The sequence below is a fragment of the Geospiza fortis genome, unplaced genomic scaffold, assembly GCF_000277835.1.
Source record: "Geospiza fortis unplaced genomic scaffold, GeoFor_1.0 scaffold188, whole genome shotgun sequence".
NCBI classification, from domain to species: Eukaryota; Metazoa; Chordata; class Aves; order Passeriformes; family Thraupidae; genus Geospiza; species Geospiza fortis.
Window position 1 is genome coordinate 997,049 of NW_005054337.1, and position 17,184 is coordinate 1,014,232.

Sequence of the window (17,184 nt, forward strand, 5' to 3'; positions counted from 1 at the left end):
TATCTCTGGATCCCATGGGAGGGCAGCTCTCTTCATCCCTGCCTTCAGAAGAAGGGAATATTAGCACAGTTCTTGGCAAAGATGAGAGAAATTAAGACTTGAGTGGTTTAAACTCTGCAACTCTTGGAGGAATTGGTTGGGTCTCTGCCAGACAGCAGCTTTGCTAGGGAACAGAATGCCACCACCATGCCAAATTATGTCTTGTCTGGGTTCGGGATATCATTGGCTTTGTTTTGCCTCTATAAATACAGCACAAACTTACAGTTTAAATAGATATGCTATTCTGAGAAGGGAAGACACCAGCCCAGTGCTGGGACAGTGTTGCTTCTTCCCAAACTCACCTGAGTGTGACTGAAGGAAGGCTGGAACTGCACCAGCTATTTCTGGGGCTAACCCTATTGAACGGTGTGAAAATGGTGAATGGCTTTTCCACCCCAGGGAAAGGGAGGAGCTGCTCTGTTTTCCTGCAGGGAAATGTCCCTTCAGAACCAGGTACCACGTTGTTCTTTCAGAAGCATCTCCAGCGATGCCTGTCCCCAACAGAGGGCACTCCAAAACTGGAGATAAGGGAACCCACCACCTTCAGCTGCTCCTGGATCATGCTGGGCATGGAATGGGTGGGGTGCAACGGACTGGCAGCCCCGGCCCTCACAGAGCACGGTCACTCTGTCACCTTGAGGTACTCAGAGTGAGTCTAGCACAAGCAGACCATGAGAGGGGTTCTTGGGAGGAATGGCTCTGCTAATGAAACCTGGAGGAGATAATTAAGTGTGGAATATGACTCTTGGTAGCTTTGTCTCTTCTCAGACCCATTTTTTTTCTTATGATTAATGGCAGTCATTGATACTGCATATTATAGGCTTACCTGAACATGGGCTTGGTGTTAATTTTACTTCTGTTAATTGGTGCTTTGTGCTACAATGAGCACAGGCAATTGAGTGGTAGTTCTGAAGTGACTCAGTCATCACACTTTTATTTCATTGATCTTTATCAGTGTGTATGAAAGCCAAGGGGCAATGCTGTTAAGTGCGGAGTTTGATGCTTTATCTCTTCAGAGTGCTTGGCAAGTGGTTTTTGATCAGTTTAATTGGTGAAAGTGGCATCAGAGCTTGGTCAGTGGGAGAGGAGTAGTGTTAAAAACACATAGACCTCAATTCCTAAAGTTCCCTCTTCTTACCATCTAGAGGAATTGGGTCCTGGAAGTACCAGTAAAATGTTTCAGGTATTCAGAGCTGAACTGTCCTTTTTCCACCACCTGTGCTGCATTTTGATTGCTCCCAAACAAGGCTGACAAAGACTCCTGGTAACTGATTGATAATACTCTCTCTGAGGAAAAGAAATCATATTAAACCCAAAATGTGTGAACTCGGTGCTTAATGAGAAAAGGAAAGATTAATTTGAAAAGCCCCAAACAAATGAAATCTTTAATGGGAAAATCTCATTGAATAGAGGATGTGAATTCTTCTTTTTGTTTTTCTGCCTTTCCAGGGAACATCAGGTGGGCAGACAGGAATGAGAGCAATCCATAAAGAAAGTGAATAAAAGAGAAGTGGAGAAGGCATTCAAAATGTGTGCACACTGCTGTGTGTGATCTCAAAATGCAGAGTAGATTGTGTTTCACTGGTATTTTTTAATTTGGTGGTAACATAATGTTCATAATGAGGAAGTACTTGTCTTTTGTCACGCAGAGCTGTCAGGGTTGAGCTTTTTTCTTTGAGGTATTAAACAAGGATGAAACTAGTTGTCTTTTGCTCAGTCAAACTGTGGATTTTGGTGTCTAAAAAAGGGAAAAAAACACCCTACAGAAAATAAATTTTTACTTGCAGCTGCACCCAAGCAGAACTCAGGATGTTTGAGGATCTGGAATAGAAGTTGCACAGAAGTAAAAAATACCCTCTCAGTGCTTATGCATTTGGGTTTATAAAAGAGGATTTTGCTTCCTGGGCCCTGTGGAATGAGACCAAAAAAAAAAGCTGCATCATTCTGTCTTTGATTTAGCACTTAATGTTTTTATTTTTGTTTTTAATTCTTCCCTCACACTTCTCCCTAGCATGGCTTCAAGCTTGACCCTTCTGAAAAGCATTTCTCAAAAAATGCCAAGTAATCCCAAACAAATTAGGCAAAACAGTAATGAATTACAACAGCACTTGAAGTATCAGCCCAAATATGCCAGGGCTGGCTGACAACTGCTCCTCCTCTGCTTTTGACACTTCACATGCTGGGAGACACAGCTAACAAAACTGACTTGGTTTTGTTCTTCTCTTTAATCAACTGCTGCAGCTTGTTAATGCAACTTAATTACACTTGCATTCCCCCTTCAGCCCTTTCCCTCCCCTCAAAAAGCCTGTCACAAATGAAACTCTTCCAGCAGGCTGTTACCATGGGATAGGTGTGGCTCTAGGTGAGGAAGGCAGGTGCAAACCCACCTGTGCTCCATGAGGAACTGGGCTTCTTCCAGGGCCTGCAGCAGGATTCAGCTACACCAGGGTTAATTTAATGTAGCTGGGCAGACCCAGAGTAAGCTACAGCTGCTCCAGGAATGGCTGGGCTGGTTGGAGGTGGGGTGAAGCTGCATGCTGAGTGAAGAGCTGATGGCTGCAGTGGTTTTCAGCTGTTCAGCGTTACAGGAGTCAGGCCACACTGAGCTCCAGGACAAAAGCCTACTGCCATGCCTACAGAGACTGAGCAAGGGGGTCCTGCCTGGGGGGCACAAAGGAGGGAAAAGTTCTCACCTATAACTCAGAACCCAACAATGCCTAAGTAACTGGAGTGTAAAGAGCCCCCACCTCATTTTATGCAGGCAGGGAGGAGATGAAGTTGTGTTAGGGGATTTAGGCTCTGTTCAGAAAAAAGGGAGGAAACTAACTACAGAAAATATGACATGTCCCAGGGTTTTACACAGTGCTTCCTTCTTTCTGGATCCATGGCACAAGGAAGCAGCTCCAGCTTCAACTGCAGCTCTTGAGAGAGGCTCTTGGTGAACTTGTTCTGCCAGAGGTCTTTAGGCCATTTCTGGGCCAGTACCAGCAGACTGTGGTAGGAAAGGTTCGTCAGGGCACTTGGAGGATTAAAAACCAACTGTGTGGCTGTTCTTTGATGTACATTCATTGCGTTTGAAAAGAAGACAAGGAACGAAAAAATGGAGTGGAGTTCACCATCCTGCATTTCCTCTGCCAAAGATCCAGGCCCCAGGGGACTGTTTCCTGCAGCACCTTTGGTGGAGTGCAAGGTTCATCCATCCTCTGGCTCCCCTTCACTTACGCAGGCCTGTAAGAGGGGAAAAAAGGCGAAGGCAGGATGTGAGTGTGGAACAAGAACTCAATGGCTTTCTTTATGTGACAGAAATGGTGTGGAAATAATGAGACAAATTTTTCTTTCCTCTTCTGGACTTTTAAATATGATTGACTACAGATGAGGAATAGGATTGAGAGCTCACAAGTAATGTGGTTAAGTAGTCTTCAAGGCTGGAAAGAATGCAATGCAGGTGTCAGACCTGAATATGCTGCAGTTAGGCTCAAGTGTTAGATCTATGGATCCTCAGCGTTTGGAGCTGCATAAAATGTGGTTAGAAACTGAAAAAGCTAAGGGTCATCTCTAGGATAAAGGAGCTGCTTGAAATTGCAGTGATGTGCTTTTGGTGTAGGTGCAGCAGGATAAGCAGATCTACTTTTGGAGGCAGCAGTAAAGGTGAGTGAATGCTTTTGGCTGAAACATCACCTCTTACACATGCAGCTTCAGGATGATCAAAAGAGTTTGCAAATTCATGTTGTTTGTTTGGGAAAAAGTCTACCTAGAAAGAGAAGCAGAAGTGTTTTGTTTTGTGTTTTTTTCTCTCCTCAGAACAAAGTGGAATTTTTTCCTGTTTAAGTTTCCTTTGTAAATTATTCTGCTTGTCAAAGTTTGGAGAAGATAGGTGGGAAAGCAATTCTAAAGGAGTTTTCCTCCCTCTCCTTCTTATTCCAGTGTTCCAATCTAGGACTTTGGCTTTTTGACTAAATGTTCTTCGTGTGCTTGTACATATTGGTGTATTGAAGAACCCACTTTAGGCCAGCAGGGGATGATGGCTGTATGGGGACAAGTCCTTTAATGCTCACAGCTCTTCGTGCCTCTGGCCAGCAGACAGTGACCCACCAAAGACTGACCAGGGACCACTGAGGTGAGCAATTGCCTACTGGAGCCTCAGATCCCTCAATTAACCAATACCTCCTGTTGCTGCCCTGTCAATACTGAGGTCTCCATCTGATGAAAGTCACACCCTGTGTTAACATAGAGCCCTTTCTACTGGGAGATCTGAGGGAAGGAAAGTCCATAAAATCTGGCTCCGCAACTCAAATTAAAGCTCTGAAGCCCCTGAAGTGATGCAGTACTTGAGGTGCCAGATCAGCTTTAGGGGCTGGAGCCTCACAAAGGTGCAGTTCACTGCTTGGCCTTGCAAACACAGTCTTAAAAGGCAGGAAGACCTAGTGCTTGTCCCTGTACCTTTTAAATAAACAGAGAGCACCTCCTGCCATCCAGCAGGTTCTTGATTTAGCACTACCCTGTGTACAAAATCACACTTTGAGGCTATTCTGCTTTATAATTGAGATTGCACAGTGCTGCTTTCCAAAACAAATCTGGAGAGTGATGTCAGGAAACTGAAAGGATTCAGCAGGCAGGAGGGGCTGACAAATGCTCAGGATGCTCTGGGTACTTGGCAGGTGGTGCAGGGCCTTGGAGAGAACAGCTTGAGTGAGAAATGTCAAAGCTGGCTTGGCCAGCACTTCCAGTTATTGGTGCAAAAATGCTTTTTTGCCTCAAGTGATGAGAATTCTGTTACTACAAATGAACAAACAAGAAGAAAAGCAACCCAGAGCTGAGGTCCTGAGCTGTGCAGCACAAGGGGAGAGAATGGTGCCAGCAGGCACAACCTGTGCCTGAACTTATGCTTCAGTTCAGGGAGGAGAAAGAGTTCAACCCTTTCTTCCTAAAAACTCACTGAAAATACTCTCTTTCAGCCTCAGGTGAGCAACTTTGTCTTTCCAGAAGTGATTTACTATCCTTTGGGTAAGTACTTTGACACAGAAACTCAGGCACTGAAGACTTTACCATATCTTCTATCATGAGTGCTAATATATTATTATTAAATAATTAGTGTGGTGCCTTGATTGGCAAAATCAATTGATTGGTGCACAGTTTGAATACTGAATTTAGCAGCTCATGTCATTGTTCTGTGGAGCCTCAGATCTCTAAAATCTCATAAATTCAGTGACATGACGAAGAGAGACTTGAGAAAAATGCAGGAAAGGGCACAGTGGGAGGAAGGAATGGGATCTCATCAGAAAAGGATAGGTAAAACTGGAGTGAATAGGGTAATTCCATTAGGGAATGAAGGAAAGTGATCCTGTTAGAGAAGTGTGGCAGCCCAGAGAATGCATCTGACTGCAGCCAAGGGGGTGATGCCATCCTAAAACGAAGGTTCCTGCTTGCAGTCAGCTCCAAGTGATCAGTTGTAGAATAAATTTGGTGTCATTCAGCATTTCCATCAACAAAAAGGAGCTCAAACCAGAAACTCCATGTTCCTGATCCTAAGCCCTCCTTAAACTTAAATTTTAAAGAAGTTGGATGTATTTGTTGTTTCACATCTTCTTGAAGAGGATATAAAAAAACCCCAACCTGCCTTCAAGTGTTCACTCAATGATTTTCACAGCTGGACAAGGGCATCTGGCAGTCAGTGCCCCAGCCTGCAACACTCCATGGCACCATAACCTGGGAATGAATTATCCCTTCCTCCCATTCACACACATGGAAAAGAGGCAATAGGCTGAAATAAATAAACAAAAATTGCTATTTGGTGGCTGCTGAAATTTATAGAGGGTCACATTATCTACAGCTCAGCAGCTGTTTTCACCTTCTGTTAGCCTGGAAGAAATATTATTTTGTGCTGGCAGAAGATATCAACAGAGAAGTGATGGGCTAAAGAAAGGGAGGGAAGAACAACAAAATTATCTGTGGACTTGAGCAGCAGCTTCCCCTCTTACTGAGGCCCTGGGAGAAAGTTTTGCATTGCTGCTTCTCTTCATATTACAATCTCCCCATATAGGAATCTCCATTTAGAAGTGATAGTTTCTTTCAGAGAAAGCAGAATTGGTCATTTTCAGAAAAAAGCAGCCCAAACCCTGTACTGTAAAAATGTGATGCTTCTTCAGCACGCTGCTGCATCCAGCTAGTAAATCAGGGAGCTGCTTAAAGCTGCACAGCTTCTGCAGACTATGAAAAATTCCATCCCACTGTGACAAAATGAGAGAGAAATCAATATTTAATCTCCTGTAGCATCCCTTGCAATAACACTAGAGAACCCCCAAAGTTACAGGGCATTCAGTGGCTTTGCAGAAATTACTTGTGTTCCTGATCTTGTGCTGCAGTGACAAAGTGAGCAGTAAGTCCTTATGACATTAGAGGGGCACATCTACCACTCTACCTCAGGGAAGCTTTTCTTCCCTCAGCCCCACTCTTTTCCCCCATCCTCACATTCTTCTTTTTGGCAGGATTCTGGTAACATTGCTCCTGAAAAACAGCCTCCCTCAGCAGCTGCTGTAAAAAACTTCCATGTGTTGAACTGCTTCTTGCAGATCAATGTAAAGAATATAAAATCAGATCTCGCTGCTGCTTTAAACAGACAGAACTGGCCTTTGTGTTTGAGAATCTCATTAAGAACCAGCTTTTAAGTGGACAGAGTGAAGTTGTGATCTTGGGCCTCAGGGTAGAAATGGGAATTCAACAGTGGCCCTTCATTATTGGTATGAGAAAAGCTGCTGTGGAAAACTCCCCTTTCTGCTCTCAGCTGAACTCTTGGGCAGCCCCACATGTGGAAGGCTCAGTTCTTGGAGGCAACAGAATTTAAAATGATTTTGGAGCTGAGAAAGGGCAGCTTCACCCTTCTGGTGTCCATTTGTTCATTCCTTCCATGCCTGAAAAGCCTTTTGGAGAAATCAACCTACAAAGACGGAAAAACCCAAACCTGTGGTACCCTTGAAACCAAGAAGCACGTGGAGTCTCTTAGCACAGATGATACTTACAGGTATGTCTGCTTGAACAAAAGGTTGGTGGGTTTTTCATTGACATGGTAGAGAGGAAATGGATCAAATCCCCCAATGAAATCAACTGAAAAAAAATCAAAACTCAAATAAACAAACAAACATGGCCAGAAAGTTGAAAGGAAATGAAAGGAAGGCTTGGTGAATGTCATGGCATAAACACAAAAATTAGTGACAGAACAGAAAAGTGATTTTTTTTAAGGTATGGATTTCTGGGATCTCCTGGGATGGGCAAGTGTGCCAAAGAGGAGATTTCAGCCAACACAAAACTTAAAGCAGAGCTAACAAAGACTGTAGAAAAGCCTCCTTGGGTATTGCCACCACGCTGTGACTGCACATGAGAGGAGCAGACAAAGCCAGAGGCGAGGGGAGGAAGCTGGGGAACAGCTCCTGAGCCAATGCCAGGGAGAGTTTTGGCAGCACAGCCCTCCCTGAGAAGGTTACACACTCAAGTGGGAATTTTCTTGCCCCACTTGTCTTTCCTGCAAGACAACAGCAGCTTTGGAAAACTGCAACCAGCTCATTATCTGCAGCTCTGGTATTTTTTTGCATCTCCTCTGCCAAGTGAATTTCTTTGAATTGTGCACAAACAGGAACAATGCCTCCCTTCTCCGGGGCTCACCGAGGGCAGCGTAACTCAGCGGGGAGAGCTCCAAGTGACAATTCCCTCAGTCACCAGGCAAGAATTTTCCAGGCTGTCTCAGTTCCCTGCACTTCAGGCCAAGCCTGGGCACAGAGCTGGCCAGCACAGGCAGGGCAGGAGGGTGTCAGGTGCTGGGATTTGTCACTGACCTCGCAGGCCTTGCAAAACCCTTTAAAACTGACCCAGTTTGGATCATTTTTTGGTGCCAAGTTAGTACATTTTGTATGGAAGTGTGAAACCCATCCTGTCCAACTGCCATTTAAAAATAACTGGAGAGTTTTTTTAACTATTTAAGCGCCTGTTTATTTTTCTTTCCTGAAGGTGGCACTATTATTTTAAATTTAAGCTGAAGAGGTTTGAGGGCTTTTTTGCTGATCAAATAATAGAAGAAATATTTACTAATATACTGGATGTGAAAAAAACCAAACTTCTTAAAATATATTTAGAAACATAAGGACAACAGATTCTGACAAATTCTATCTTGATGGAGAGCTCCAGGCTGATACTGCAATTTTGGGACAACTGACAGGTAATGGGTGAAATCTGCAGAGATTCTAAGTTAATGCTGGAGATAATTTCCAAATAGTTTCAGTGAAACTTTACCTTTTCTCAGGCACTTTTGAAAGTGTTTGAGTACTCTAAAATCAAAACAGGCAGCCATTTTAAACAAAACCAAGATATTAACTTTATCACCTCAGTTGTGGAATGCCTAAATTGGGAAACTTTAAAGAACTGCAATTTTCAGTAACTACTGAGTACCTTGAACAAACACAAGTCTTATCATCTGAACACACAAGCATGAGGGCACTCAAAATCCAAGACACTTAAAAAAAATAAACCTTAAGTGTGGTTCCTTGTGATTCAATACATTGCATTAGCACATCTAAAATATTCTTGCCCACAATTCAGCATTAGTAGGTCCCTACTGCTGTGTTTTCTCATGAAAATCACGTTAGCATGAGCTTCCTGATTAATGTGCCTCTGCACTTATAATTACTTCATGCTGCATATCAAAGCAACATTTAAAGGAAACCACAAATGGAAGAGAAAATTAAAACGCAGCTCAAATTTATTCAGGTCACTGGAAGGATCTACCCCTGTGAGTGTGAAATATTGATGGTTTGTCATTGTTAAATATTCAAGCTGGCATTTTAACTCCAAGCTGGGAAACTGGGAGGGAAAGTGAATTTGTTAGTGGGAAAAAAAATACATATCCTGAAATTACCAGCTCTGTGTTGCCTAGATAAAGCTTCCTTCCATGTTGTTGCCTCTCCTAACAGATCCCTACTATAAAAATTAGTTCTGTCAAGTTATTGCTTTACAATATTCAGCAGGGGCTCAGAACTGGAGCTATTTAGCTAATACAAGAGCTATAGCCTAATTTAAAAAATATTACTATAATGTAGCACCTTCTCTAAGTGCACTGCCAAGCTCTACAGAAATGATCAATAAAGCCAGGAGAATGAGTTCAGCCAGGAAGGAAGGAAGAAAAAAACCATAAGGACAAGGCAGATAAGTAATGCATCTCCTCTCGCTCCTATGAAAACACATTCTTCACGTACTTTCAAATACTCAGTTCAAAGCTGTTGTTTTCCAGCTCTCCTCCATGCCAGCTGCTCTTTAAAACAACAAAGCTACTTGCACAAACCTAGTCAATGCCTTAAAAGAATTGATGCTTGGATGTAAAACCTTCAGATGAGCTCCTTTGCTGGAGTAATCTGGCCTCAACCCAACACATTGCCAAACAAATCTAACTTTGCATTTTCTTTATGCATCCATTTTATGTCTGTAAAATCATTGCTCCCAAAGGGCATTTTAGAGGGACAAAGCAATCCAGGAGCAGTTGGATACCTGGTTTCACAGGTCCCACAGACCTGTGGGTTTTGACCCTGACAGGTGTCTCAGTGACTGTCACTGAGGAGATTTGTGTACCTAACACGAGCGAGCTGGCTCCTTCCTCCTCATAATTCAAATACAGCACTTCCTCTGCTCTTAAATTAAGTGCTCAGATTGCTTCTTGGCAAGAACCCTCATGATCTGCTTCATCCTCAGCTTGTGGCACATGAGACTCTGCAGGTCTCCCACTTGAGCCCTGGGCTGAGAGCTTTGTTGTAGGTGCTTTTAATCACAGCAGTAATATTTCAGAGCCATTATTCTCAGGCTACATGAGCTTGGGAACAGAAGCAGCTGCCCAGTTCCTCTAAGGCTTAGTCCAGCTGAGAAGCCAAAACCAAGCTCTTTTTGTGCTGTAAGTGTAGCAGAATTATAGCACCTAACACAGAGTGACATGGGGAAAAAAACCCTCACAGTAAAAATAGTTGATCATTGAGGATTAGTTAGTGCCATAACACACAGAGGCAGAGATGGAAAGAAGTCTGATGGCAGCTCAGTCCTGACAGACAAACATCTGAGAGAGAAATAAAATTTACTAAAACCTTTGCCAAGGGATCTGTTGATAAATACTTACAGCTGTCTTCTTCTTCTGTAAAAACACTAACCACGTAACAGGCGTACACAAAGCCCACCAGCTGGAAAAGAGAGAGAATAAATCATTTTAGCATCAGCCAGTGTGAGCCTGGTCAGAACCCACTGGGCACAACATCAGCAGGCACTATTTACACTCAGTTGGCAGCATTTCTGTAACTGTGGAGCCAAGCCATATCTGCTGCAGGGAGGGAGGCAGGTGAGGGTGTCAGGGAAGGCACTGACTGAGCACACCCAAAGCTCCAGAAGGAAAACTTGTAATAACCATCCTCACCGTCAGAGCAGCACCTTCAACTGCTTGAATGATTGGCAAGAACATGGGTTGGCTTTGTTGAAACTGAAAGTGCTGTGCTAAGGTAAGTCTCTGTAAGAAGTGATGGGGATGCCTTGTGGTACAGACAACAATGCACAGGAAACACAGAGCTGGAATGACAAGAACTCATCAGCTCAGCACTCCTCTCATATGGGGTAAATTACCAATTAGAGGTGAGTAGTTTTTATGCAGATGAGATAGAAAATTAGTTAACCATAAGAATGGTGCCATACTGGCAGAAATGTTCAGACACCAAAATCTTTAGTAACTTGGTAGTTTCTAGAAGCTCTAAAGCATCAGAGCTGCCTCCTTCAGGCTGACTATCAAGGTGTTCCTCAGCCTAAACAGAAAAACAAACTCCTGGTACTGTGGGAATTCCAGATGCAGCAGGGTCTTATTTTGCTTTGCCTTCTTCCTGTTAATCAAATATCCTCTCCATCCTTCATTTCACATCTTTACATAACACCCCACTTAGCGAGATCTTGGTTGACAGTAACTGCATTAGTAAAGTTATTGTGAGGCATAATTGTTTTCCACTGTGAACTCAATTCCTGGGAACAAGAGTCAGTCTGTAACACACAGTGACTCACTCCAAGTGGAGACAGAATGATGCATGGGAGGGCTTGAAAAGTAGAGTCCATTCATTTCTAATATGACAGAAAAATACATCACACCCGAAAACAAAAGGCAGGATAATGAGATTTCTGCTGGGGACTTTTACAATATTTGTGGTTTCTCCAGCTCTCCCTGGCAAAACATGCCTTGTTGGGAGGAAATGGAATGTTTTTGTAGCATCACTAAACCCTGCTTTTCCTCTGAAGATTTTTCTATAATCATCTAGAAGAGAAGGCAGCTCACTGCTTTCCTCTTGGGTGAGCCTGATGGGAGCACATCCCAGAACCTCAATGGAGGAAGGGCAGCTCTGGGGACTCTCTCATTGCTCTGCTGGGCATTTCTGAAACCAAGGCTGCTTCAGGATAAGCTCCTGTGAGCTACAGGGAAACATGAATCCTCTGTCCACATGCAATGGCCAATCTAATTGTACTTTTAGAATTGTGTCAGAATGGAACTATCACTGTTTAAGGCAAGCAAATAAAAACCAAATAGAATATCAGAGATTTTTCCTTTATCCTATGTAATACAATAAAACCTGCATTTTTTCTGTCTGAATTTTGTGGCAGTTTTTGGGCAGGTCAGAGCAACAAATCTGGGGAGGGGTCTGGAGCACAACTTTGATGAGGAATGGCTGAGGGGGCTCAGAAGGAAAGGAGGCTGAGGAAGGACCTTAATGCTCCCTGTAGCCAGGTAAGGGCTTTCTTCTCCCAAGAAACAAGCTGACAATAGGAAATGGCCTCAAGTTGTGCCAGGGGAGGTTTAGATTGGATATTGGGGAACATTTCATAATTAAAAGGGTTATCCAGCCCTGGCACAGGCTGCTCAGGGCAGTGGTGGAGTCACCATCCCTGGAGGCATTTAAAAGACAAGCAGATGTGGCACTAGGGGACGGGTTCAGTGGTGGGCTCGGCAGTGCTGGGGGAGCTCGGTGGTCTCGGGCAGCTTTCCCAGCCCAAAGGACACGGGGCTCCCGGCCCGGGCTCTGGCCGTGGTGCTGAAGCCCCGAGGCCGCTGCCCGGAGCCACCCGCTCCTCCCTGGGCTGCGGCACCCGAGCCAGGTGCCCTGGAGAAACAAGAGTGCTTCCTGCACGCCCCAGCACCCCGAGAGATGTCCAACCAGCCTTCTGATCTCCAGCATAAAGGCATCTCAACCCAAGTAACAAATTCGGAGCGTGCTCACACACACACCCTCTGTACTTGCTCGAGCATTTTTATAATTGCAAGATCCAGCCTCTTATATGACATCAAATTACACAATTTGCACACACACACAAATATCCAGGCAGGAAAGGTGCACCCTGAATACACACCCTGATTCCAAGGGAACTCTAGGACTGTTCTCTCCCTCCCCAGATTTCCCATCACCTCTCAGAGGAGGAACTTTGGGTTAACAGCCATGCAAAGTAGCAGCCCTAAATCCCCTCACTGCAATTATACTCTATAACACGTAGACACAAATCTTATGTGGTACCTGTGTCAGGAAACTCTGGCTAGAATTACCAATGAAAATGATTTACCTGCCCAGTTTATGAGCAGAGTCAGGAGCCATTATCAGCTGTACTGTCACAGCAAACCTGATAAAGCTCTGGACATTTTTCACGGTTCAGGAGCACCAAGCAATGTGATTGACTTGGGAAGTTTGTTTTGCACAGAAATTAATGCTCCGTAACCCTCAACCATCGTTCTGCTCACCCCATACATTTTTCACTTTATGACTAAGGTGACTTTTTTTGCATCCAGAAAAACAAACCAACCAATCAAAACCTAGTGAATTAAGTGAACTTCCCTAAGTCTCTAATCCCAGCTTCATTGGAGTGGAGGGTTTTCTTTTTTTATTCCTTCCATCTCCTGGCTTTGTTTCAAAATCATCTGCTTAGTGTTTAAAATTTACTTTTTATTGAATTTATAATCCATTCCTTCTTTAGATGCACTTCATCAATAAAAAAGCTTGTTAATTTAGTGGAACTTTTTATTCAAAGAAGCTTTGTCTTGTGATCTGGCCAGAACAGGAGAGTCTCAATGGCAAGGGAGGAAGAGAAGTACACCATAAATATGAATTCCACTTTTTTATGTGCTGACTTCATTAAATACTCTAAAGGATTAATCTGCAATTAAATAATCTCAAATTAAATAATCTCAAGGATTAACTGAACTCACAGGAATCCCCATGTCTCACCTTCAGAATAAATTAGGAATGAAATACAGCTAAGGAGGAGAAATGCTGCTGCTGTTGTCCAGTCTTTCCCCTGGAAGAGTCTGCTGGAGTGTGGAATGAGCAGTCTCCAAGAAACACCTGAAATTCCCTTCTGACTGCATCTTTGATAACGATGTGTCAAACCCCCAAACATCACCCAGTTTATCAGCAATTAACACACAACAGGAAGCTTCACAGAAGCCAACAATTTGGAATCATTTCACCCTTGCTCCAAGTGCCATCCTGGCTGCTGATTTCAGTACAAAGGAGGGGTTTAAGCTCTGTATCCCAGGGAAATGCCAATAATTCCTGGATCTTTGCAAATTACATCGGGGAGGTGGAAGAGGAGGGAAAACGTCAGCGATGTAAAATGACACTAAGCCACTGCTCTAATTCCCCAAAGAATGTTCTAGGGCTTTAGCCTCTGCTGCTGTTTCTCTGCTTGTTCTGCGTGTGCAGTACCAGCTTCTCCAAGCTGCAGAAGGATCTGATTAAGCCTTTTATGAGGAACACATGTTGAGGGCAGGTGTGTTGTGTCAGCCTGGGAACGCACACACTGCCCCACCGGAGAGGAGGGAGCTGGGCTGCCCCAAGCACTCCGCAGGAAAACAGAGGGGGAAAGACAGGGAGAGACAAGTGTGCCCCGAGGGAATGGGGGAAACAGATGTCTGAGCATGGCCCTGCCCCTCAGCCCTCTGAAGTGAACTTTTTCATAGACAGTTGAAAACTGTTCATCAAACAGCAGCGTTGAATGAAGGCGCTGGAGACAGAAAGAGTAAATTAGAGAAAAACCTGGAGAAAGGGACCAGCTGGCTGCAAGTGTGCAAAATACACAAAGGATGGGAAGGCAAATTTTAGGAGGCGTTACTGTACTTGTGTAAGATCTTGGCTTTAGTCTACCCCTGTTCCAGTGAAGATTCTCCAACTCTTCTCTCAATAGACAAACTTGCCACTGCTTTTTCCACAAGAGAAGTGGTGCAAAGACTCTTCTTTCAGGAAGATGCATTCCAGGTTTCACTTCTAATCATAGCTAATGAAAGGTGCACACTGACATCAGGGCAAGAGGGGGAAATGAAGGGAAGTCTGCTATGAGAAAGCAAAAATCCAGCTTGTGAAAGAGCTATTGTGACCAGATAGCCAAAGAGAGGCAATCAAAATCCTTTAACTCCTTGACCTTCTTTACTCTTTGGATGCAATTACAACCACTGAAAATCTACCTTCTGCCAAGAGCAAGGCATCTCTTGCACACTGGTTCTCACATAACATCTGCTGTCAAGGCTTGCCTTGCTGCCTCCCTGGGAACCTTCCAACCTGTCAGTCTGAGTGAAAACAACAGACAGGCAGGCAGGCAGCGAGTTCTGGCGCCTGGGAAGACATTTCCAATTTCTACCCCATTCAGTGGAGCCTCAGGAAAAGCCCAAGCCTCCCCACTCCCAGAAGTACCATATGGAGAGCCCAGAGCTATGCCAGGTATTTCAGAACTGGGAATCACTCCTCTCCCTGCTGGTTGGCGAGCTGGGGACGTGCAAGATGAATCCTTGCTAAGGAAAAAGCAAAGCAGATTCTTATCCTGACAAAGAAGTTGCTGCTGCATTTCCTACCTGGGTTTGTGGGATTATCTTTACAGCTCATTTCTACACCAGGACAGACTTTTAGATGTTGCCCCAATGAGCTTTTGCCTCTGATGTGTTTTGTGCTAAAGCATTGAGAAAGATCTTCATCCTGGGCCCTACAGCAACTTGTACCATGTGTGGTGGTGACTAATATGCCCAAGTTTGATTGCATTCCAGATTAAAGGAATTGCTTTTGCCTTCAAGGAGTACAGACAAGCTCTGAGCAAAAGCAGACTTAGACCTTATGTATCCTCAAATGTATGCCCAGGAGCAGGATGATATAATCAGCAGGAGTCAAGCTGACAGCCAACACTGTGCTCACCAGATGGCTCCAGGTTTGCTTTCCCTCTCCTTTGGCATGCAAGACTGAGTTCAGGGAGCCTTGCCCCAGGTACGCAACACTCCAGTATAATCCCTCAGTAATCTCAAGGTATTGGAACTTCCAGAAAAAAAAAAAAAAATAAAGTGCTCACAGTTGGGCACTGCATATTCAAACAGGGTGGATTTCACAGTGCTGTGTCTGGGGTGAAAACCAAACCAAGCAAAACACATTCCCTACCCCACAACTTCTAAAAAACATTAGACAAAGCAAAACCAAACTACTGAAAGCACAGTTTTGCCTGTCCCTTGCCCTTCCTAACAGGGAACTGACTATTCTGGTCTCAGACAAGGAGGGAAGGAGGTCATGTCTCTTGCTGCATCCCCTGAGCCTTCCAGTTGCTGGTTGTGTTTTTGTGCTATTGATCTGTGTCCCTGCCTGTCTGCAGCACTGTACCTGCCGCACTCTGGGGACAGCTGCCCGTAATAAAACCTGCCTCAAAGTGAGATAAAGAGAACAGAAAAAGATACTGGCAGGGATCAAAGAGTTTGACCCTCAGAGAGTAAAAAGGGAGAGAATTGGCTGACTGCTTTCAGGCAAGGTCTGAGGGAGAAAGACTTGCTTTTTGCCTGACCTCAAAGAAGAGGGGGAAAGCTCCATTCCTTCCACTACATGACAAAATTACATGAGCATTTCAGAACCAGCAGCAGTTACAGACCTGGGCCTTCAATACTGTGCTTTTATTACAGGACAAGTAGAAATTTAGTTCACTGCATAGCTCAGCCTATATGGGTTTCTTGCCTACGAGTATTTTCAACCCCATTTCCAGGGTTTAGGACTCAAAAATTTATTGCACCTTAAATCTCAGGGAGAAAGAGAGAGAAAGTATTTCCCTAAATCCTATTTTGTCTTATATTTCCCTCCTGTCTCCCCATCTGGCCCTTAGTGATGTTTTGCAGATGCACAGAGAATATTGTCATGTGCCTTTGGGAAGAAGCAAAGGAAAAGCCACTGCCAGAGACAGAGTTCTATAAATCAGAGTGATCACTTAGCCCAGGGCCATGTGCCTAAGTCAGTAAGCTGCCAAAAAAACCCAAAAATCTACTCCAAACAAACCCAGGAGCATTTGTTGGCTCAACCTCTGGCCCAGGGCACAGGGGCTGTGCCAGCTCAGGAGTTCAGGAAGGATGCTAAGAGTGAGAAACCTCTGTGCTTTAAAAGGGGATGGTATGACTGCAAAGTCTGCCCCTGTTTCACCAAACTCAGGCACAGTTCTGTTCCACCTAAAAGCCCTCTCTAAAAGACACCAGGCTGTATGCTGCTGGACACACAGGTTTGCCTCTCTCACACACAGGGGCATGGCAGCAGCTCTCAGACAGATCCATGCAGATCATTTGGCCCCAAGGAGAACTGAGGGAATATTAACAGCCAGCACACGTGCCAGGGAGCTCATCCAAGTCAGGAAACAGGAGCTTCTGCCTCTTCTCTGTGACAGGGCAAGAAAGGGGCCTGAGCCTTCCCCCTCGCTGCAGTTCCCTGGGCCACACAGAGCAGCCCAGCTAACAGGAAATGCAGGATCAGGACAGCACCAAAAACGTGCAGAGAAGTACTTGGCACTCCAGAAACTTGAAAAATCTCTGTAATCCTGCAGCATTTAAACAGGGCAAAGTGCCTTTCTTTTTTAAGCCAAAACTGAAAGCCAGAATGTGAATGGTTCCCCAGTTCATGTTTTTACCTAAAGCCATTAACCCCAAAGTAACAACCCAAAGGAGATTAGAGATGGAGGCTACAAAATGAAAGAGCAACACCAAAGTTAGAGGCACAATGGATATTTTGTGTTAATTTCACAGAAAAGTGAGAAACAATTAACAGTGAACATTAAGGACACTGCATTTTTGCAGAGCACTTTCAAAAGCTTGAGGAAGACTGT

The 17,184-nt window shown here is 44.3% G+C and overlaps 1 protein-coding gene across 2 annotated transcripts in view; it reads right to left on the reverse strand.

Annotated features, from left to right (window-relative positions):
• Positions 1 to 1,981: 1,981 nt before the first annotated feature.
• The window catches only part of NKAIN4 (sodium/potassium transporting ATPase interacting 4), a 33,946-nt gene continuing 18,743 nt past the window's right edge, over positions 1,982 to 17,184 (reverse strand). The window contains exons 5-7 of one of the 2 annotated variants that reach the window (XM_031057993.1): positions 10,184 to 10,244; positions 7,056 to 7,140; positions 1,982 to 3,267 (exon numbers count right to left, since the gene is read on the reverse strand). In XM_031057993.1, coding sequence (XP_030913853.1) covers positions 3,258 to 3,267; positions 7,056 to 7,140; positions 10,184 to 10,244 — 156 coding nt within the window. In that variant the 3' untranslated portion in view covers positions 1,982 to 3,257. The remainder of the gene's footprint in view (positions 3,268 to 7,055; positions 7,141 to 10,183; positions 10,245 to 17,184) is intronic. The other variant, XM_031057994.1, reaches the window with a different exon arrangement.